We start from the raw sequence: 21,931 nt of genomic DNA, 5'->3' as shown, positions 1-21,931 counted from the left end.
GAGGTTTCATAACTTGCCCAAGGCCACAGAGCTGGATGGAGAAAGACTGCAGAGATTCAAACCCAGGCCTGCTGGTGTGCAGAGCAAATGATAATATTATTATTTTGCAGTGCAGTTCATGGGATATATGTGTCCCGCTGGGAAATCCTGGGTGTCTGCTGGTGGCCTGTTAACTTGGTTCTTGAATATGCACTTTGCTCATAACTGTGCAGTTTGAAAACAGTGACTCATCCCCAAACTAGGCAGGGTTGAGTATCCGTCCTGTTTATGTTCCACATGCCACCTGCACTAACTTCTGAAGATAATCTATAATAAAAGCACTGTGATTAAAAAACAGAAAAACACACACCAACTGTTTTGTCTGTTGGTGCTTCTGACAAGAAAATAAACTCAGGAATCTCATTAACTTTAAAAAATCACATCTACTTAAGGTTTAATGACTAAAGCCAACTTTCTAACACATCTGTACAGTTCTCTGAACATATTCTGTTTTCACACTTAACTATGATGTTGTCATTTGTTTCTGTTTGATTCTGCAAGGGCAGAGACCTTGAAATATTCACATCTGGATTCCCCCATGGTTTGACCCAACTGAAGTCAGGCAGTGTTCGCTGAAAGAAAGGTGTTCCCATAATGCCTGTATTAGCTTTCTTTTGGGGCTGTAAGAAGTTACCACAGATTTAGTGTCATAAAACAATATTCAATTCTGTTTCACACTTCTTGTGGGCCCGATGTCTGGATTCCATGGCTCAGCTGATTCTCTGCTTCCAGTGTCACAAGGCTGAAATCAAGGCGTCTATATTCCTTTCTGGAGAGTTGGGGAGGGGGTATAATCTGTTCCCAAGTTCATTCAGGTTGTCAGAATTCAGCTCTGTGAGGTTATAGGACTGAAGTCCCCATTTCCTTGCTGGCTCTTGGCAGGACTTCCTCTCAGCTTTTAGAAGCTGCCTGGATTCCCTGGCTTATGGCCACTTTCAAAGCCAGCAACAGTGGGCTGAGTTCCTCTCATACTTTGAATTTAATTCTTCTGCTTCATCTCTCCAAGACATCTCTTTTGCCTCCCTCTTCTGCTCTTAAGGGTTCATGTGATTACATTGGGGTCACCCAGATAATACAGAATCATCTTATTTTAAGGGCTTTATTTCCACTGGCAAAGTATCTTTTGCCAAAGAATGCTGGCTGGGCACGGTGGCTCACACCTGTAATCCCAGCACTTTGGGAGGCTGAGATGGGCGGATCACCTGAGGTCAGGAATTCAAGACAAGCCTGGCCAACATGGGGAAACCCTGTCTCTACTAAAAATACAAAAATCAGCTGGGTGGGGTAGCACATGCCTGTAATCCCAGCTACTTGGGAGGCTGAGGCAGGAGGATCGCATGAACCCAGAAGGCGGAGGTTACAGTGAGGCAAGATCATGCCACTGCACTCCAGCCTGGGCAACAGAGCCAAACTCTGTCTCAAAAAACAAAAAAACAAAAAAACAGGCCGGGCGCGGTGGCTCAAGCCTGTAATCCCAGCACTTTGGGAGGCCGAGACGGGCGGATCACGAGGTCAGGAGATCGAGACCATCCTGGCTAACACGGTGAAACCCCGTCTCTACTAAAAATACAAAAACTTAGCCGGGCGAGGTGGCGGGCGCCTGTAGTCCCAGCTACTCGGGAGGCTGAGAGAGGAGAATGGCGTGAACCCAGGAGGTGGAGCTTGCAGTGAGCTGAGATCCGGCCACTGCACTCCAGCCCAGGTGACAGAGCGAGACTCCGTCTCAAAAACAAAACAAAACAAAACAAAACAAAAAAAAACAACATATTCACAGGTTCCAGGGACTAGGGCTTGGACAGTTTTGAGCAAGGGGGGAAGACATTATTCTGTCTACCACAGTGCCTGTATTAAACATGTAAATTTCAGTTATTCCCTGTAGGTCAGAGGGGAGTAAAGCTACTTCAGAAGACATCTGAAAGAAGCCAAATGACTTGCCAAAGAGTACTGTATCAGTTGTAGATTGGAAAAAAAAAAAGCTAAAAATCCTTTGTAAAAAATCAAGTCAAACAGTTTTCTGGGGGACGGTAGTTCCTCCTTTCTCTCAGGGTAGAGCTAGAGAGATTTTAAGAGGTGTCTTATTCTAACTTTGCAGTCTTTTCCCTTTGTAGGATTTTGCTTACCAGACTCAAAAGTTTTCTGTGACCAGTATTAGAAGCAGAACATTGAACCCCTTGGCATTAGAGTTTGGGCTACACCATAATGGTCTCCTGTCAATACTGGCTCTTGCTACCTGTTAACATTAGGGAGTGGGGGGTGTGTTTCCTCACCCAGGGAAACCTTTAAATGTGGCCACTGATCCTGCCTTCACAGTTTTTAAGAGCTGGCATCAATCCAACTCAAGACGGAATCTAGGAATGTTTCTGGACAACGACTGAACCTATAGGTACAGAAAACCTATGTGCTGGGCGCTCTCAATTTCATTTCAGGTTCTGAAACTAAGGCTCAGAGAAGCTAAGTACATTGCCCATTGTCTCTCACCTGGTAATAACAGCCACCATTTATTAAACATTTGCTCTATGCCAGGCGCCAAATCATGCGAACCTAATAATGTCAAGATCTCCCTTCACATCCTCTTCCAATCTGTCAAGAATTTTATGTTAATTTTAATTCCAATAATGCCATGAAATACAAGACAAATGCAGATCAGAAAACTGAGGCTCAGGTTGAGTGGACAGCCAGGGAGTGACTCAGCCAAGATTCCAGTCTAGGTCCGTTGGACTCCAGGGCCTGAGTTCTCTCCAGGGTACTGCCTCTAAAAACGCACTCAGGTGCATTCTAGTCAGTATGGCCCCAGAGTCCAAGTCCTTTATGCGACCCGTCAACGTATCACCAAGTTCCTCAAGTGGTAAGAACGCAGGCTCTGCAAATAAACAGCGGCCTGAAAGCATAGGAGGAAATGAGGAACCGTCAAAGTCCATCAACCGTGGAATAACCGTTTTACTGGTATGAGGGTCTTTCTGTCTCATTATTATGTGGCAGTGAGTCATTTAGGGGGGACCTAAAGGGAAAGTCCTGCCTCTCGTCCCCTACGAGAAGTATAGGTGAGAACCATTTAGGCGAGGAGAAGCACGAAGTGGGAGCTGCGAGTCGAGCTCCCCATCTTCACTTCCCACCCGCACCCGCCCGGAGGTCCTGAGGCAAAAAGCACCTAAGGGGTTAAGGGCGGCCGGGGGAGCCCAGCCACCGCCCCTTCCCAGCATCGCCTCCCAGAATCCCTCAGGCACCCAGCCAGTTCCCGCACCTCGCGAGACTCTACCCAGCCCCTTCCCCGAACAGCGATGCGTCCCCGTTCCTAGCTGAGGTCGGTGCTAGGCGGAGGACGCCAGAGGGAGAGCGGAAGGGGGCCGCGGGGCACGCCGGGAAGTGTGGTCCACGCCCTTCACACGGCCATATTCTTCCGGAGCGGGGGAGGCCAGAGAGGCCGCTGGGACTACGACTCCCAGCCGTCCTTTCGGTTTGTTTTTGTTCAAAAAAAAAAAACCCCACACTCCCCCTCCTCACTCTTCACACACACTCACACACACCCACGGCAGACACGCACACACCCGGGCGCCGAAGGGAAAGCCGCGTTTCGCCCTCCCGCCCCGCCGCCGGTCCTGTCTCGGTCCCTCAGCAGAGCGGGAAAGCGGAGGCCGGAGCCGTGACCTCTGACCCCGTGGTTATGCGGAGTCGCCGCATTCCTTAGCGATCGCGGGGCAGCAGCCGCTGCCGCCGTGGGCGACTGACGCAGCGCGGGCGCGTGGAGCCGCCGCCGCCCCTCCCCCACCGCCGCTCTCGCGCCAGCCGGTCCCCGCGTGCCCGCCCCTTCTCCCCGGCCGCACCCGAGACCTCGCGCGCCGCCGCTGCCACGCGACCCCCCCCGCCGCCGCCGCCGCCGCCGCCGCCGCCCCAGCCCCGCGCCACCGCCCCAGCCCGCCCAGCCCAGAGGTCCCGCGTGGAGCTGCCGCCGCCGCCGGGGAGGAGGATGAAGGACAAACAGAAGAAGAAGAAGGAGCGCACGTGGGCCGAGGCCGCGCGCCTGGTGAGGCGGGTAGCCGAGGGGGGCTCCGTGGGGCTCGGTGGGGGTGGGCTCGCCGCGCACCCCCCACTGGAGGGGGAGGGGCGAGGCCCTGCCCACCGCGGGAGGGGGCGGGGCCATCTTCCTTTAAGAACGGGACAGCCCCGCAAGGCGCGGGGTGGGGAGCGCTCCGCCGGGATGGGATGTGGCGCCTTTTTCCGCTTGCCCTACACGCCACCCCCCGCCCAGCTAAATTCCTGCGGAGGGGCGAGCTGGCAGGCCGGCTCCTCCCCCTCGGGGCAGCGGGGTCCCGCCTCCCCTCCCCCACTATTTGGCAGCGTCTGGGGGTCTGGGGCAGCTTCGTTCATTCACCCGGGGGAGTTGGGTTTCCGGGAAGGGTCGGAAGCTCCTCCCTCGCTTCATGGTGGGTAATGGGGTGGTGCCTTTGACTCCGGGGGTGGAAAAGCGACCCCACATTCAAGGACGCCAGTGGCATTTTGAGCTTTACCAATCTAAACCAGGTGCGTGGAGGGAAGAAAGTGCTTACTCCCAGCTTGAATCCTGAGCAGCGGTTCTCTAACTTTAGTGTCCTGTGGGCGACACCTGAGAGGCGGTTAGTAACGCTCCTCCTAGGGCCCTCCATAAGACCTGCTGAGCCTCAGGGTCTGGGATAGAGCCTGGGAATCTGCGCTTTCACCGGCTTACCAGGTGATTGAAACGCAGTGGCTCACGGACCCCACTTTGAGAAACGCTGACTGGGGTGCTTGCCTTCAGAAGCTGGACTGGAAATGGGTACTTTGAGGAGAACTGAATCCACTTTGCAAAGAATGTATGTTGGACAAAGACAAAGTGTCTCTGTTGAGAGACATTGTTCACTGAGGATTAGCAAGGGAGAGCGTAATTTGAGTGTTTGAAGCCGCTTCGTTCAACTGATGGGGGTTGTGAATTTTGTGTTCAGAGCGTCAGAGGACCTGCAGGTGAAATAGCTTCCTTTTGGATTGCACCCACAAAGCTCAGAGACTTTGAGACATACTCGTGTAACATCTGCTGATACCACTAGTAACAGGTTATACTAAGATGTCAGTTCCTAAGATCTGTCACACAGGGAGGTTGTGTTGCGGATAGCATAAGTGTCTCTTGACACTCTAGTTTATATGTAATTGTCGTAATTCAGTTTTAATGATGAGTGAAGCTCAGACTTAATTTTCTCTCTTATTTTGAAGTGAGTTTTCTGCGTCAAAGGTGTTGTGCAAAAAAAAAAAAAAAAAAAAAACGTATGGGGGGTGGGGTTGATACAAACCTGAAGTACACCTTTTGCTTTCTCGAAGTCTGTAAAAGTTACTGATTTATAAAAACTGAAGGAATTTGGGCTACAGAATTTTCATTGGTGCTTGCTGTCCTCTTCCCTAGTCATTTGTTGCCCAGGGAACAAAAATAGCAATTGTTTGTATGCTGAAGTTTTGTGCTTCAGTTTATTTTGGCCTGGCATGTGAAGTTTGAAGATTTTGAGGTTCCAAAATATTTTTTTTTCCTGATTCAGTCAAAATTGGAAGCTCGGGCTAGTTTTCAGGATCTTGTAGAAATTTCAGGATTTCTCTAATGGTTCTTTACCTGGAAACAAATATAGGCCTGATGGGGAGTGGGAGAGAGCTCTCATTCTCCTGGACGATGAGTTTTGTGTGTTCATTGACATTGTCCTTGGCGTTCCTGTTAATGCGGGTGTTTATGACCCTGGGCACCCAAGGAAATTTGCTTGCCAGAGTTTTACTTGTTAGAGGTAGGTGAAAGTACCTTTAAATCCTATGTTATTTATGTCTTGACAGAATTATAAAATCTGTTTCAAAGTTCTGTTGGCTCTTACTAGTTGACTTTAGGAATTTGGGGTCCACTGTGAAGTCTCTTTAGATTCTCGAATTTACTGTGGTCTGAACTTCAACATCGAGGTTGCTCTTTCTGTTTTATCATTGACTTCAAACCGGATTATCAGAGTAAGTTATTTCTCTTTTTCTTCTAAGGCTCTTCATTAAAAATAGTAATATGAATAGGAATTACCTTGTTTTTGTTTGTTTGTTTGTTTTGTTTGTTTGGAGTTTCTCTCGCTGCCCAGGCTGGAATGCAATAGCACCATCTTGGCTCACCGCAAGCTCTGCCTCCCAGGTTCAAGTGATTCTCCTGCCTCAGTCTACCCTAGTAGCTGGGATTACAGGCATGTGCCACCATGCCCCGCTAATTTTGTATTTTTCGTAGAGATGGGGTTTCTCCATGTTGGTCAGGCTGGTCTTGAACTTGTGACCTCAGGTTATCCACCCACCTTGGCCTCCTAAAGTGCTGGGATTACAGGCGTGAGCCACCGCGCCTAGTCTATGAATAGGAATTACTTTATGGTGGTGTTATACATGTGAAAAAGGATTTGTGAGACTTTGGGAGGCTGAGGCAGAATAATCACTTGAAGCTAGGAGTTCAAGATGAGCCTGGGCAACATAGACCCGGTCTCTACAACAGCAGAAACAAAATGAGCTGGGCATGGTGGTGCACACCTGTGGTCCTAGCTACTTGGGAGGCTGAGGAGTTGGAGGCTGCAGTGGCCAATGACTGATTGTGCCACTGCACTCCAGCCTGGGTGATAGAGGGAGATCCTGACTCTAAAAAAATAACGAGGCTGGGCGTGGTGGCTCATGCCTGTAATCCCAGCACTTTGGGAGGCTGAGGTGGGTGGATCACAGGGTCAGGAGTTCTAGACCAGCTTGGCCAACATGGTGAAACCCAGTCTCTACTAAAAATACAAAAATTAGCCAGGTGTGGTGGTTCATGCCTGTAATCCCAGCTACTTGGAGGGGTGGGGGGCGCTGAGGCAGGAGAATCGCTTGAACTTGGGAGGTGAAGGTTGCAGAGAGCCAAGGTCATGCCACTGCACTCCAGCCTGGGGGACAGAGTGAGACTCCGTCTCAAGAAAGAAAAAAAAAAAAGGACTCATGAGAATATGATATGTAATTTGTGTATCTTTTGTGTGTTTTTTGTTTTAGAATTTTCCATTTCTTTGGATGGGACTGGATGGTAGGTAAGGGGGAACTTTTTAAGAGTCCTAGACTGGGCGCGGTGGCTCACGTCTGTAATCCCAGCACTTTGGGAGGCTGAGGCAGACGGATCACCTGAAGTCAGGAGTTCGAGACTAGCCTGGCCAACATGGTGAAACCCTGTCCCTACTAAAAATACAAAAATTAGCCAGGCGTGGTGGTGGCGCATGCCTGTAACCTCCGCTACTCGGGAGGCTGAGGCAGGAGAATCACTTGAACCCGGGAGGTGGAGGTTGCAGTGAACCGAGATTGCGCCACTGCACTCCAGTGGCGGCAGTGAGACTCCATCTCAAAAACAAAACAAAAGAAAAAAATAGCCCTCTTAATGTTTAAAAAAAGGTTTCTGTAACACTGTGTGCTGGAGAATTTGTGAGAGCTTAACACTGGACTGAGAGAAACTTGACCAGGAGGGAACGTAGGACAGTTGAACATTAGAACACCTGAACACTACTCTTCTCTTTGGGCAGGTGAATTTGGACTCCTTGCAATGGCAATTGTATGCACTTCCTTGGGAACACTTTCAGATTGCTCCTGACCCCAGGAGCAATCTGGTGACTAGAGTGTTACTGGGAATCCTTTTAAAAAATTGTTTTTGCAGAGGAAAGAAGATTCTTCTTGAGAATTTCAGTGTAGTATACCCCAGAAGATTGATTTTTGCAGATGTTTAATTATGCTGTTGAAAAATAGATACTCTTTCTTTCACACATTTTGTAGTATTGTCTTTTCTAGATGCAAGACGTAGACCTTACGTGGTTGGGTGGATATCTTCCAACTTGTTATGAACAGTTTGTTTGGGAGAAATAGCCAAGGGGATTTCCCTTTAAATTGAGGACCCTAAATGGATTCTCCCTGGCTCTGAGAAACTCTTTGTTGCATGCTTTATCTTTTACTTTGATTCGTGACTGACCAGTTCTTACATCAAACATTTTTTTTCCCCTTTGAAGTAAGAGAAGACTTATTTTTTTTTTTTTAAATGTAGTCTAGAAAGAGACTAGGAATAGAACACTGCTGACTTGTTCTTATACCAAAAGCTGGAGGCATAAACAGTTTTAATAAAAGTGAATGCTTTGTATCTTTTGATGTAACTTCCCTTTAGAGATTCTGTTTCCCCTGTCTTAAATTCTCAGGCTATTGCTGATTGCTGTTTAAATAATTGGTAGTTACTATTTGAGTCATGCTTCTTTTAAAAAATGCTACAAAAATTCGCTAGCTCAGCTTTCATTTAGTTAGTATCAAAGAAATGATATCTGTGGCAGTGAACATTAGTAGCTTGTTCCAGGGTTTATTGTAGGTTTGTTCAAGTCAGTACTGCCTGTCTTGGCACTTAGGTTCTTGGAATACAAAGGTGGATGAGGTTTGCCCCCTCAGGGCTTATGGTCGTCTGGGGATGGAGAAGGTCCAGACACAGGAACAGAATTTTACTGTAGTCATGATACATGTTATCATAGTTGTATAAATCATAAACAGATATCCCAGTTGCTGCCTCTTGTCCAGTCATAATTATGAATAGTTTCTCCTTTCAACTGTCCTGGTTTGGAAGATAATTGTATGTGTTATGAAACAATGGGGACATTGAAAAGAGACTTTTACTTCTGCCTGGCAGAGATCAGGGAAGGCTTCCTGGAGGAAGGTGCTTTCTGAGCTCAATCTTGAAGGGTAACTAGGAGTTAGGCCAGTCACAGAGGGCATAAGCAGGAGCTGGTGACAACACATAGCAGGAGAGAGAGAGAGAGAAAGGGTGAGAGGGAGTGTGTGTATTGGCAAAGTGTGAGAATTAGCTATATCTACAAATTATTGGAACATAAAGTTTGTGGAGTGTCATTGTGGATGGGTAGAGACAGGCAGAGACCAGATTGTGAGGGTTCCATATGTCAGGCCAGTGAGCATCTACTCTGTGCCAGGCACTGTAAGCATTACTTACATTGTCTCTAATCTGTTCAATAACTCTGAGAGGAAGACATCAGTATCCTTCAAAAGAGAACCTAGGTTCAGGTTGGGTTGTAATTTGCCCTAGTTTAGAACGTAAGAATTTGAATCTAACTCTAGATCCTGTTCTTTACCAGTGGGCCAGTGGACTTTGGAAGCTTCAGCTTTTGCAGTATGTGATTAAGGTGCTGTTGAAGGATTTTATTTGCTTTCTATTTTTATTACTATTTTTTGAGACAGAGTCTCATTCTGTCACTGTGGCTGAAGTGCAGTGGCGCCATCACAGCTCACTGCAGCTTCCACTTCTGGGCTCGTGATTCTCCCACCTCAGCCTCCTGTGTAGCTGGGATTACAGGCATGCGCCACCATGCCCAGCTAGTTTTTTATATATTTTTGTAGAGACAGGGTTTCACCATGTTGCCCAGGCTGGTTTTGAACTCCTAGGCTCAAGCAATCTGCCCACCTTGGCCTCCCAAAGTGCTGGGATTACAGGTGTGAGACACTTTACCCAGCCATATATTTTTTTAGATTCTTTTTTTTTTTTTTTTTTTTTTTTTACTTGAGATGGAGTCTTGCTCTGTCGCCCAGGCTGGAGTGCAGTGGCGCGATCTCAGCTCACTGCACTCAGCTTCTCCCCCCTCAGCTTCCCGAGTAGCTGGGACTACAGGCGCCCACCACCATGCCCGGCCAGTTTTTTTGTACTTTTTAGTAGAGACGGGGTTTCACCATGTTAGTCAGGATGGTTTCGATCTCCTGACCTCGTGATCCACCCGCCTCAGCCTCCCAAAGTGCTGGGATTACAGGCGTGAGCCACCGCACCTGGCCCCCATTTTCAGAAATTCTTTAAAGAGATGAGGTTTCACTGTGTTACCCAGGCTGGAGTGCTGGGCTATACACAGGCAGGATCATGGCGCACTACATCCTGGAGCTCCTGAGCTCAAGTGACCCTCCTGCCTCAGTCTCAGCTGGGGCTATAGGTGTGCACCACTGTGCCTGGCCTGTTGAAGGATTTTAGAGCTAAAAGTGATGAGGGCAGGTTTGCTTTGCTGGGTTGACCTCAGGCTATAACATGTAAGTTCTACCACAGCAGGGATTTGGTCTTGTTTACTGTGAATCCCTAGAATTGTGCCTGGCACAAGGTAGGTGTTGCATGTGTTTGTTGATTGAAGGATGACAACAGAGTCAGAATGGATTTGAGGAAAGCAGGACTGGATGGAGGGATAGACATTAAGAGGCTGTTGTGTTGGGTCAGGAAAGAGACTGGTTTTGGGACTTGGGGGACAGATGAGAGAGAAGGATGACACCTGCGTTTCTGAATTAGGTGATTATACAGGCTGTCAATCAAGGTAGGGAATACAGGAAGAAGAGTGGGTCTGGAGAAGAGGTGAATTAGAATTGCCAATTAGATGAATTAAGAGTAGAGCTGAATTAGAGTAGATAATGAAGGGGTACAATCAGTACACAACTGAATATTTGAATCTGAAATTTGGGGGAGACGTCAGGGCTAGAGGTAGAGATTAGATAGTTATCAGAATTTAGGTAGTGGCTGAAACTGAGATGATAATGTTACCCATGGAGAATGGAAAATCTGAAAAGAGAAGCAAAGAATAGGATCATGAGAAATAGGGGTTTTATTTTAGTACCTTCTCCAAACCTTGACTTTAGTGCTGAGGTCTTATGTTCTTCCATAGAGTACCTTCCGCAGCAGACCTGTCAGACAAGATTGGGCACGTCCAGGGTGGTATGGCCGCAGACAGCAGTGTCCTGTCAGACTTACTGCTTTATGTGTTGCTTGTGACAGCAGTACTTGGTTATGGTAGTTAAATGGACTGTAAGATGTTAGCTTGATTTGGAGTACCCTCAGTAGCTACACAGGTAGACAAAGTACAAAGATATTGACAGCTTTTTTCCTCTTTTAGAAGAATAACATATCTAAGAACTCTTAAAGCAAGAGAGCTGCAGTTGCACACTAAGAAAATACTGCAATACTGCCATGACTTGGTTATAGATGATGCTAACATAAATGGGATATTCTGCTTCTCATTGCACCAGTCATGCAGAATCATAGCATCATATTGCCAAATGGCAGAACGTACTGTGGCAGTTAACACCACAGATTAACAACACAGTGGCAAAAAGCACCGTTTAAAAATATGGGTACTTGGTCGGGTGTGGTGGCTCACTTCTATAATCCCAGCACTTTAGGAGGCTGAGGTGGGCAGATCACCTGAGATCAGGAGTTCGCCTGGCCAACATGGTGAAGCTCCGTCTCTACTAAAATACAAAAGCATTGGTGCAGTGATTCTTGGACTTTTATGTGCATAAGAATCACTTGGTAGGTCTGGAATAGGGGCCATGAATTTGCACACATATATATATGTATGTATAGGTAGTAATTAAACTTCCTTGGGAAAGAAAATGTGAATGCATTTCTGTCTCATGTTTCTTGTGCAGTGCTATATATTCTGTGGTTTAGCAGTATTAACAGCCTCAAGTTAAACAGTAACCAATGTTGCTAAGGTCTCACATACTATACAATGTATGCTGAGAAGATATGCATCCTTAGAATTGAGAATTTGAACATTTCAGTTAATTGCAGTAACTTTCAGTAACTGGATATATGTGTGATTTGATTTCTGAAGTAATTTTAACTGTGGAAAAAGTAAGTTGTCACCAGTGGTACCTCATAGCAGAACTTTAGCCCATGATATATGGACGGATGGATATAAATGGAAATTGCACACTGAAATTAGGACGTTTATATTTCTTCAGGTTTTAGAAAACTACTCGGATGCTCCAATGACACCAAAACAGATTCTGCAGGTCATAGAGGCAGAAGGACTAAAGGAAATGAGGTTTGTATTGTTCTTGTTGCTTAACGTGAGGGTTTCATAGGACATGTGTCTTTCTGTAGTTGTGTAGTGATATGAGTAAGTAAACATGTGTATATGTTTGTGCTTCTGTGTCTGATAGTGAAGCAGAACTATCCATTTCCCAAATTGTGTGTCGTCTGAGTGGAGGGGTAGCAGTGGGTGAACATCTATTTGTTTTCATTTAGAGGTGCAGTGGCTTTCCCCATCTCCTTGCTCTTCCTTAAATCTTGGCATAGAGCTTGTTTTTTGTGTAAGGAGGCAGGGCACATTTTCTCTCGTGCTGTTTCAGAAGTTTCAGACCTGATAGCCTCTATTGTGCCTAACACTACCCTTTTCTCTATGCTGTATCCCTGAAGTTCTTTCTTTTAGGATAAAAGAACGGTGGTCTCATCAACATAAAAAACCCACTGACTTTTTTCCCCCTACTAATTCCAGTCACATATTATATGAATTTACTAAATTTTGAGGTGACCTTTGTTTTCTAAATTTATGGCATAGTTTTCCTGGAGAAGTAACAAGTTAGAAACATAGAATTGCTGGCCTGAAAGCCAGTGACTATCTTTAATCTTTCTTTTTCCTTATCCTAACTTCAAACTTTAAAAAAAAAAAAAAAGGGCTGAGTGTGATGGCCCACGCCTGTAATCCCAGCACTTTGGGAGGCCAAGGCAGGCAGATCACTTGAGGTCAGGAGTTCAAGACCAACGTGGCCAACATGGCAAAACCCAGTATCTACTAAAAATACAAAGATTAGCCGGTGTGGTGATGCATGCCTGTAGCCTGTAGTTCCAGCTTGGGAGGATGAGGCTGGAGAATCGCTTGAACCCGGGAGACGGAGGTTGCAGTGAGCTGAGATTGTACTGCTGCACTCCAGCCTGGGCGACAGAATGAGACTCCGTCTTAAAAAATGAAACAAAACAAAACAAAAAAAAGTCCTTAAATGAGGAAAGAGGAGAGCACTACACAGTCCCTGCCTGGGACTCAGAGCAAACTTCATGTTTTTGCTAGTCAAACTTAGCAAATTGACCTTTTAGGGTCAGAAGGCCCTCACTTTCCTGTTGTCAGTTCAAACATTCTCAAGTTGATGTTTTGTGGGGAGGGAAGATTTAAGATTGTCTACATCACATTTATTTGACTTGTACTTATCCACTGTGTAGTGTTATAATTGTGCTTTATTTTTGTTTTTATGGGCTATTTCCCATCATGCTGCTGTCTGCATTGCTGTTGGACCACTTTGCCTATAGAAGGTAAATGAGTCCCTTTGGGACATATGGAATTGAAAACCTTAACTTGTTTCTGCTTCTTGTTCTTAGAGGAATTATGAAGCAGTCATGGTGGCTCATGATGAGTGAGCAGCTCTGTAATTTGTAGACAGAGGTATAATATGTAGGAGTCACAGAAGAGCTGTGCCAGCATGCTGTTCTCCTTGTAGCAGAGATGCTAGCACACCCACTTGATACTCCAGATTTTGCACAAGGTTTCTTTTAGAGATTGGTTCTTGGTGAAAAATTTTTTAGCATCCAGTGTGTTCCAAGGCAAAATAAGTAATAGTTTTTTAATGGTTTTTTTAGACTCAGAATTTATTTTTAACACTGCATAAATTAGGGCCTCTAGTTCTGAAACATGCGAAGAGGCTTACTTAAGCTATTTATATATTTTTTAACATGCTGGGGAGAGGGAAGAGAGGGTGCACAGGTGACTCCTAGCACTAATATGCTAGTGCCAAACTCAGTTAATATTAATAATGGGCATTTGTTGATTTTTTTGGTAGCTTTTCTATTTTAAGATTCAGTAAGTAGCATCCTTCGCACTGAACTGTCACTGTTTCGCAACCTGCTGTTGTGGTAAGGACCATGAAACAACTGAGTATGCCATTGTTTCAGTTTAATGTTTAAGCATTACTGGGAACTAAATCCACTTGACTGTCTTTTTGCATTTAGGTTTAAATAATTGTTCCCGCGTAGATACAGAATAAAACTCAATCTCCCCACTCCCAACAGAGAAAAAAAACAAATGAAATACTGTTCTTTTTGTTTACTTACTAGAAAATGTTTAACTGGAAAAAAAGTTCTGCTTGTTTTATTGCCAAAGGACCATTGATTTTGTGATTCTTTGTGATAATCTGTGGCAGTTTCTGAGTATGATATGTAAATTGAAATATAGAGGCTAGGAAGCTTTTAATAGTAAAATTTTATTAAAATTTTATTTATTAAAATATAATTTGAAAAAATTGTGTGGTTTTTCTAAATTTCTTGAAAATTTGATTTATATTGTCAAAAAGCACTGAAGAAGTGTTAGGTATGGATTTCAAGTATCACATAATGTTTATTCCAGAGTTCCCTGAGTGTGATTTATGTGAATTTCATTTGGTTATTCTTTTACTATTTTCACAGTGAAATTGTCATGAGATTTTTTCTTTTGTATTTCTTGCTTAGCTTTTTCTCATTTAAGAATGAATTGGAGGGATTAGGTCTTTAGGCAGATGGATTGTATGACCCTCATCCATTCTTTTGTGGTTTTACAGTGGGACGTCCCCTCTCGCATGCCTCAATGCTATGCTACATTCCAATTCAAGAGGAGGAGAGGGGTTGTTTTATAAACTGCCTGGCCGAATCAGCCTTTTCACACTCAAGGTAAGTGATATAAACTCTGTCTTGGTGCATTGATTCTTGGACTTTTAATGTGCATAAGAATCACTTGGTAGGTCTGGAATAGGGGCCATGAATTTGCATTTCTTATGCAGTCAGATGACACTGATGTTGTTTTTTTTTTTTTGAGACGTAGTCTCGCTCTGTCACCCAGGCTGGAGTGCAATGGGGCGAGATCTTGGCTCATTGCAACCTCTGCCTCCCGTGTTCAAGAGATTCTCCTGCCTCAACCTCCCAAGTAGTTGGGACTACAGGCACATGCTACCACGCCCAGCTAATTTTTAAATTTTTTTAATAGAGACGGGGTTTCGCCATGTTGGCCGGGCTGGCCTCGAAATCCTGACCTCAGGTGATCCACCTGCGTTGGCCTCCCGAAGTGCTGGGATTACAGGCATGAGCCACCACACCTGGCCAGATGCTGTTAGTTGTAAATGGCACTTTGAGGTGTTCGAATATGAATCGGATATTAGAAATTATTTAGTCATAGCAGCTCTTGTCTGTGTGTTCATCTTTGCTTGTCTGTATCTTTGTAGATTGTACAAAATTGAAGCATAACTATGTATGGGGATAATTGCAGATGTGCCTTTTTTTTTTTTTTTTTTTTTAATTCTGAGATGGAGTCTCGCTCTGTTGCCCAGGCTGGAGTGCAGTGGTGCAATCTCAGCTCATTGCAACCTCCACCTCCCAGGTTCAAGCAGTTCTGCCTCAGCCTCCTGAGTAGCTAGGATTACAGGCGTGCACTACCATGCCCAGGTAATTTTTGTATTTTTAGTAGAGACGGGGTGTCACCATGTTGGCCAGGCTTGTCTTGAACTCCTGACCTCATGATCTATCCGCCTCAGCCTCCCAAAGTGCTCGGATTACAGGCGTGAGCCACCGCGCCAGGCCACAGATGTGCCTTAATTAGGATTTTGTTGTAGTAATTATGTGTAGAATAAATTACTGGGCAGCTAAAGTAAGACCTACTGTATGGAAAATAACTGAAATGTGAACATAGTTGTGGAAATTCAAAAACTCATTAACATTTACTAAGTGACAGTAATTATAAAGGAAGAGTACTTAAATCAGGTAGAGTTCATAATAAAGCTTAAATAGGGCTGAAATGAACAGGCTAATTATTTTTCCACCATTTGTGATATATATGGCAATCATTTAGACCAGGGGTCTGAAAACATTTTCTGTAAAGGACCAGAAAATCAATGTTTTTCGTTTTGTGGATCATACTGTCTTTGTCTTAAGCACTCAGGTCTGTCCTTGTAGTAGGAAAGCAGCCATACCCAAATGAATGGGCATGGCTGTGTCCCAATAAAAAAAAAAAAAGAGTATTTTGTGTACAGATGTTTGTTTTACTTATGAAAACAGGCTGCAGGTCGGATTTGATTTGGGGCTCTACTTTGCCGACCCCTGATTTAGACATAAGATGACTTGTCGACATTGGAGAAACTGAGAATTTGATGCTGACTCTTTCATTCTTCCATAGTGTGTTATAAATTGTAGCGGTCAGTACAAACTTTTTTCTTTAAGTTTTGTTTTCTTGATGGACTGCATTCAAAATAAATACCTGAACAAATACCAACTATAAAACATGAAGCCATAAAACTTGGTCTTTATATATAAATAAAGTTTGTCTTGTGGTCAGATATCTGTGCTGTTTTCTATATTGTTTTTATATCCAGTAGTTTGGTCTTCTTTTTCCTTTCAGTTTTGCATACTTTTCTTGTGATTGAGCCTTGGAAGAGACAGAGCCACTGAGCTCAAAACCTAGCTTTGTAGGGTCGGGTGTGGTGGTTCACACCTGTAATCCCAGCACTTTGGGAGGCTAAGGCAGGAGGGTTGCTGAAACTCAGGAGCATGAGACCTTGTCTCTATTTAAAAAAAAAAAAAAAGCCTTGCATGGTGGTGTGTGTGCGGTGGTGTGTGTGCTTGTAATCTTAGCTACTCAGGAGGCTGAGGCAGAAGGGTAGCTTGGAGATAGAGGCTGCAGTGAGCTGTGATCACACCACTGCTCTCCAGCCCGGGCCACATAGCAAGACCCTGTCTCAAAACGAAAACCTAGCTTTGTAACTTGGGAGGGATTTAACCCCTCTTTTTGGTGGAATGTGCATCCCTGGCATTGAGTCAGTCCTTAATAAATGATAGCCTTTATGATGATCTGAGGTTTATCATCCTTAATTGCCTGTTAATAGCACTTTTCTATTAATATTATATATTTTTTGAGACAGGGTCTTGTTCTGTCACCTGGGCTGGAGTGCAGTGGCACAATCAGAGGTCACTGCAGCCTTGACCTCCTAGGCTCAAGTGGTCCTCCCACCTCAGCCTTCTGAGTAGCTAGGACTGCAGGCACATACCACCATGCCTGGCTAATTTTTTTGTATTTTTTGTGGAGAAGGAGTTTTGCCATGTTGCCCAGGCTAGTCTCGAACTCCTGGGGTCAAGCGATCCACTGACTGTGGCCTCCCAAAGTGCCAGGATTACAGACAGGAGCCACTGCACCTGGCCTATTATTTTTTAATGTAATATTAATTTATATTTTTAGAAACAGGGTCTCACTCTGTTGTCCACAGCTAGAGTGCAGTGGTATAATCATAGCTCACTGTAGCCTTGAACTCCTGGGCTCAAGCAGTAGTGCCACCTCAGCCTCCCGAGTGGCGTACACCACCACCCGGCTAATTTTTAAATTTTTTTGTAGAGATGAAGTCTTGCTATGTTGGTTAAACTGGTCTCAAACTCCTGGCCTCAAGTGATCTTCCCACCACAGCTTCACAAAGCACTGGGATTACAGGTGTGAGCAACCATACCTGGCCCTCTATTATCATATATATAGTGTACTGTTACATATGTTGTAATTATATACAGTTGTAATTATTTAATACATATTATATGTTTATTACAAATATGCCTGTTAATGGTATATTCTATTTTTAAAAGGAAGGATAGTTACTTTTTTCTATGAGTATCTTAAGGGCAGGAACTGAGTTTTATTTATGTTTGTAATTTGGCTCTGGGCAGAATTCTTGCTTGGCATAGTACATGCTTTATGCGTGAACTGAATTATATTTCTTCATCTTAATTTTACAGGCATGAGCCACTGCACCAGGCCCCTTCGTCTTAATTTTAATATATCTTTGAATAAACACCATTGTATGAACCTGCTGTAAGCTTGGGAGTGGTCTGTTAGTCTACAGCTTGTGTCTGAGACGTGCTAATTGAATATTTGCTCAGTACGTCATCTTAACTGCCTTTGGCTTTATGTTGCTTATCCTTCATAGTGTCTTGTTCATTGGCCTTTTACATCCATAGGCATCACTTCTCTGATATTCGTTGTGCTCTTATAATGGATTAATGGTTTGCTTGGTTGGTTTCTCTAGTTAGACTGTAAACTCCTTGAGAGCAGAGTCTGTATTTTATTCATTACTCACAGTACTAGGTACATTGTTGCCTTCAATAAATACATATTTAACGAACGAATTTAGTGAATAATGGCTACATTTTTGTACTTTGTTATTCTTTTTTTCTTTTTTTTTTTCCTGAGACCATGTCTTGCTCTGTCACCCATGCTGGAGTGTGGTGGTGTGATCTTGGCTCACTGCAACCTCCACCTCCCAGGTTCAAGTGATTCTCCTGCCTCAGCCTCCTGAGTAGCTGGGACTACAGGCGTGCACCACCATGCCTGGCTAATTTTTGTATTTTTAGTAGAGATGGAATTTTACTATGTTGGCCAGGCTGGTCTTGAACTTTTGACCTCGTGATCCATCTGCCTCGGCTTCTCAAAGTGTTGGGATTACAGGCGTGAGCCACCACACCCAACCTTCATTATTCTTTTGACATTTGATGATAAATACTGTTACTAATGTTCTTTTTTATTTTCTTTTTTTTTTTTTTGGTAGAGACAGTCTCACTTTGTTGCCCAGGCTGGTCTTGAACTTTTGGACTCAAACATCCACCCACCTCAGCCTCCCAAAGTGTTGGGATTACAGGCATGAGCCACCTCGTCTGTCCTTGTTCATAATTTTGATGGGCTGGGCGCAGTGGCTCACACCTGTAATCCCAGCACTTTGGGAGGCTGAGGTGGGTGGATCACTTGAGGTCAGGAGTTCAAGACCAGCCTGGCCAACATGGTGAAACCCCGTCTCTACTAAAAATACAAAAATTAACTGGGTGTGGGTGTGCACGCCTGTAATCCTAGCTACTCAGGAGGCTGAGGCAGGAGAATCGCTTTAACCCGGGAGATGGAAGTTGCAGTGAGCTGAGATTGTGCCATTGCACTCCAGCCTGGGTGACAAGAGGGAAACTCCATCTCAAAAACAATTTTGATGAAACTGTCCCTAGATTTGCATCTGGCATCTAGCTCATGTCTCAGAGCCAGAATGAAGAATGCTTTCCTCTGGGTTTGGTAGAATTTTAGCTTGGTTAATTATGTGTGTGTCTTAATTTTTTTGACCTATTATAAAAGCAATATACGTAAATGCAACAGAGAAAATGAAAGTCACCCATAAAATTCTACCTGTGGCCAGCTGTGATGGCTCATGCCTGTAATCTCGGCACTTTGGGAGGTCGAGGCGGGTGGATCACTTGAGGTCAGGAGTTCGAGACCAGCCTGGCCAACATGGTGAAACCCTGTCTCTACGAAAAATGTGAAAATTAGCTGGGCGTGGTGGCGGGCACCTGTAATTACAGCTACTTGGGGAGGCTGAGGCTGGAGAATTGCTCGATCCTGGGAGGTGGAGGTTGCAGTGAGCTGAGATCGCACCACTGCACTCTAGCCTTGGTGACAGAGACTCTTACCTCAAAAAAGAAAAATTCAGATACCTGTAACCTAAATAATTAATGTTTGGAAAAGTTTCATCATTGCTTGTTTCATTCAGTTAATATATTTTGAACCACTTGCCATGGTGTTACATATAGACATGTCGTGTGTGTGTGTGCGTGTGTATATGTATGTATGTATTTATTTTATGAGACAGGGTCTCACTTTGTCATCCAGGTTGGAGTTCAGTGGTACAATCATGGCTTACGGCACCCTTGACTTCCTGGGCTCAAGCAGTCCTTCCGGCTTCCCTAGTAGTTGGGACAACAGGCGCATGCCAACACACCCAGCTAATTTTTGTAGTTTTTGTAGAGGTGGGAGTTCACTAGTCTTGAATTCCTGAGCTCAAGCAATCCTCCCATCTTGGCTTCCCAAAGTGCTGGGATTATAGGCATGAGCCACTGTGCTCAGCCAGTTTTTTATTTTTAGATACAAGGTCTCACTCTGTGGCCTAAAGCTAGATGGTGCAGTGGCACCATCATAGCTCACTACAACCTTGAGCTCCTGGGCTCAAGGAATCTTCCTGTCAGCCTCCCCAGTAGCTGGGACCACAGGCATGCACCACTACACCTAATGAAAAAAAATTTTTTTTTATAGAGATGGAGGGGGTTCTCACTTTGTTCCTCAGGCTAGTCTCAAACTCCTGGCCTCAAGCAATCCTCTGCTTCAGCCTCCTGAAGTGCTGGGATTACAGGTGTGAGCCATGGTGCCCGGCCCCTTATTCTTTTTGAAGACTGTTTTAAGAATTCCAGATTTCCAACCATGAATGTGTGATTACTAACTAGTCTCTTGTTATATGCCTCATTAACACCACACTGTCCCCCAGAAGTGCAGGCATTTAGTTTATTGTTACTCAGGAATAGATGAGAAAGGATATCAAAGATCTGAACCAGCTGATTATCATCTTGATCACTTGAGAACTCAGGTCTGTCCAATAAACACCATAATCCAAGGTGGTGGTAAATACATATTTTTATTTTTTACTTTACGTTTCTTTATTTTGAAAAATTTCAAACCTATATAAAAATTGAAGGAGTACCATAGTGTCTTAGTCCATTTTCTAGTACTTATAACAGAATATCCTAAAGTAATTTATATAGAAAAGTAATTTATTTCTTACAGTTATGGAGGCCAAGGTCAAGGGGACATATCTGGTCGGTGTTTTGCCATAGTTGGCCAGACTGGTCTTGAACTCCTGACCTCAAGGCCTGCCTTGGCCTCCCAAAGTGCTGGGATTACAGGCATGAGCCACCGTGCCTAGCCACCTCTAAGCACTTTAGATGGTATGTCTTAAGAACAAAGACATGGCCTGGTGCAGTGGCTCACGTCTGTAATCCCAGCACTTGCAAGGCTGAGGCGGGTGGATCACCTTGAGGTCAGGAGTTCGAGGCGAAACCCTGTCACTACTAAAAATGCAAAAAATTAGCCAGGAGTGGTGGCATGCACCTGTAATCCCAGCTACTCGGGAGGCTGAGGCTGGAGAATCACTTGAACCCAGGAGGCAGAGGCTGCGGTGAGCCGAGCCTCTAGCCTGGGTGACAGAGCAAGACTTGGTCTCAAAAAAAAAAAGCGAAAAAAAGAACAAAGACATTTTCCTACATAACCACAATGCCATTATCGCCCAGGCTGGAGTGCAGTGGCGTGATCACAACTCACTGCAACCTTAGCTTCCTGGGCTCAAGCGGTCCTCCCACTTTAGCTTCCCAAGTAGTTGGGACCACAGGTGCATGCCACTGTGGCTGAGTAATTTTTGTGTGTGTGTGTGTTTTTGTTTTTTTTTTTTTTTTAAATAGAGATGGGATTTTGCCATGTTGCTCAGCCTGGTCTTGACCTCCTGGGCTGAAACCATCTGCCCACCTTGAACTCCCAAAGTGCTAGGATTATAGGCGTGAACCACCATGCCCAGGCTTTGACTGTGTTTTGATGGCAACCCATCATGTGAGGTCAGGTGTAGAAATTTCCATTTTTGGCGTCAGGTTGGCACTCCATTTTGGAGTTTCTTGGAGTTTTGGATAAGGGATGCTCAACCTGTATATTTGATATTTTATATATAGATGCTTACATCAGTACTTGGAGCTAGTCCTCAATGGTGGGATAGTTGAAAATTATCTCTACTTTGAGTTCTTGATTTGAATTCTTTTTTCTTAAGCTTTTCCTAATCTGTCAGTGTTGATTATTGCCCGGTTAGAGGTAGGATTTGTATTGTTTTTCACACTTGGGATTTCCTGTTGTCATAAGATCACTGTGAACTCCCTTGTAGTGTTGTACATTCTTAGGACTTTCATGCTGAAATACCATGCTTTTGTGAAATGGTGGTTGTGTCTTTGCTGAGTTTAAATAGGGTCCAGGCTGGGCATGGTGGCTTATGCTTACCCCATCTCAAAAAAAACCCTCAACTAAATATAATTAAATAGGCCAGGCTTGGTGGCTCATGCCTGTAATCCCAGCACTTTGGGAGGCCAAGGCGGGTGGATTACCTGTGGTCAGGAGTTCGAGACCAGCCTGGCTAACATGGTGAAGCCATGTCTCTATTAAAAATATAAAAACTAGCTGGGTGTAGTGGTGCACGC

The 21,931-nt window shown here is 44.7% G+C and overlaps 1 protein-coding gene across 2 annotated transcripts in view; it reads left to right on the top strand.

Annotated features, from left to right (window-relative positions):
- The first annotated feature begins 2,078 nt into the window (after positions 1-2,078).
- ASXL1 (ASXL transcriptional regulator 1) overlaps positions 2,079-21,931 on the top strand; it is a 76,766-nt gene continuing 56,913 nt past the window's right edge. Inside the window, exons 1-5 of one of the 2 annotated variants that reach the window (XM_025398450.1) lie at positions 2,079-4,060; positions 11,809-11,891; positions 13,151-13,153; positions 14,431-14,539; positions 17,633-18,022. In XM_025398450.1, the coding sequence (XP_025254235.1) occupies positions 4,004-4,060; positions 11,809-11,891; positions 13,151-13,153; positions 14,431-14,539; positions 17,633-17,638 (258 nt within the window). In that variant the 5' untranslated portion in view covers positions 2,079-4,003 and the 3' untranslated portion in view covers positions 17,639-18,022. Of the gene's footprint in view, positions 4,061-11,808; positions 11,892-13,150; positions 13,154-14,430; positions 14,540-17,632; positions 18,023-21,931 lie in introns of those variants that run through there. The other variant, XM_025398449.1, reaches the window with a different exon arrangement.

The sequence above is a fragment of the Theropithecus gelada genome, chromosome 10 (genome assembly GCF_003255815.1).
Source record: "Theropithecus gelada isolate Dixy chromosome 10, Tgel_1.0, whole genome shotgun sequence".
Lineage (NCBI taxonomy): Eukaryota > Metazoa > Chordata > Mammalia > Primates > Cercopithecidae > Theropithecus > Theropithecus gelada.
This window is presented reverse-complemented; position numbering and strand designations above follow the sequence as displayed.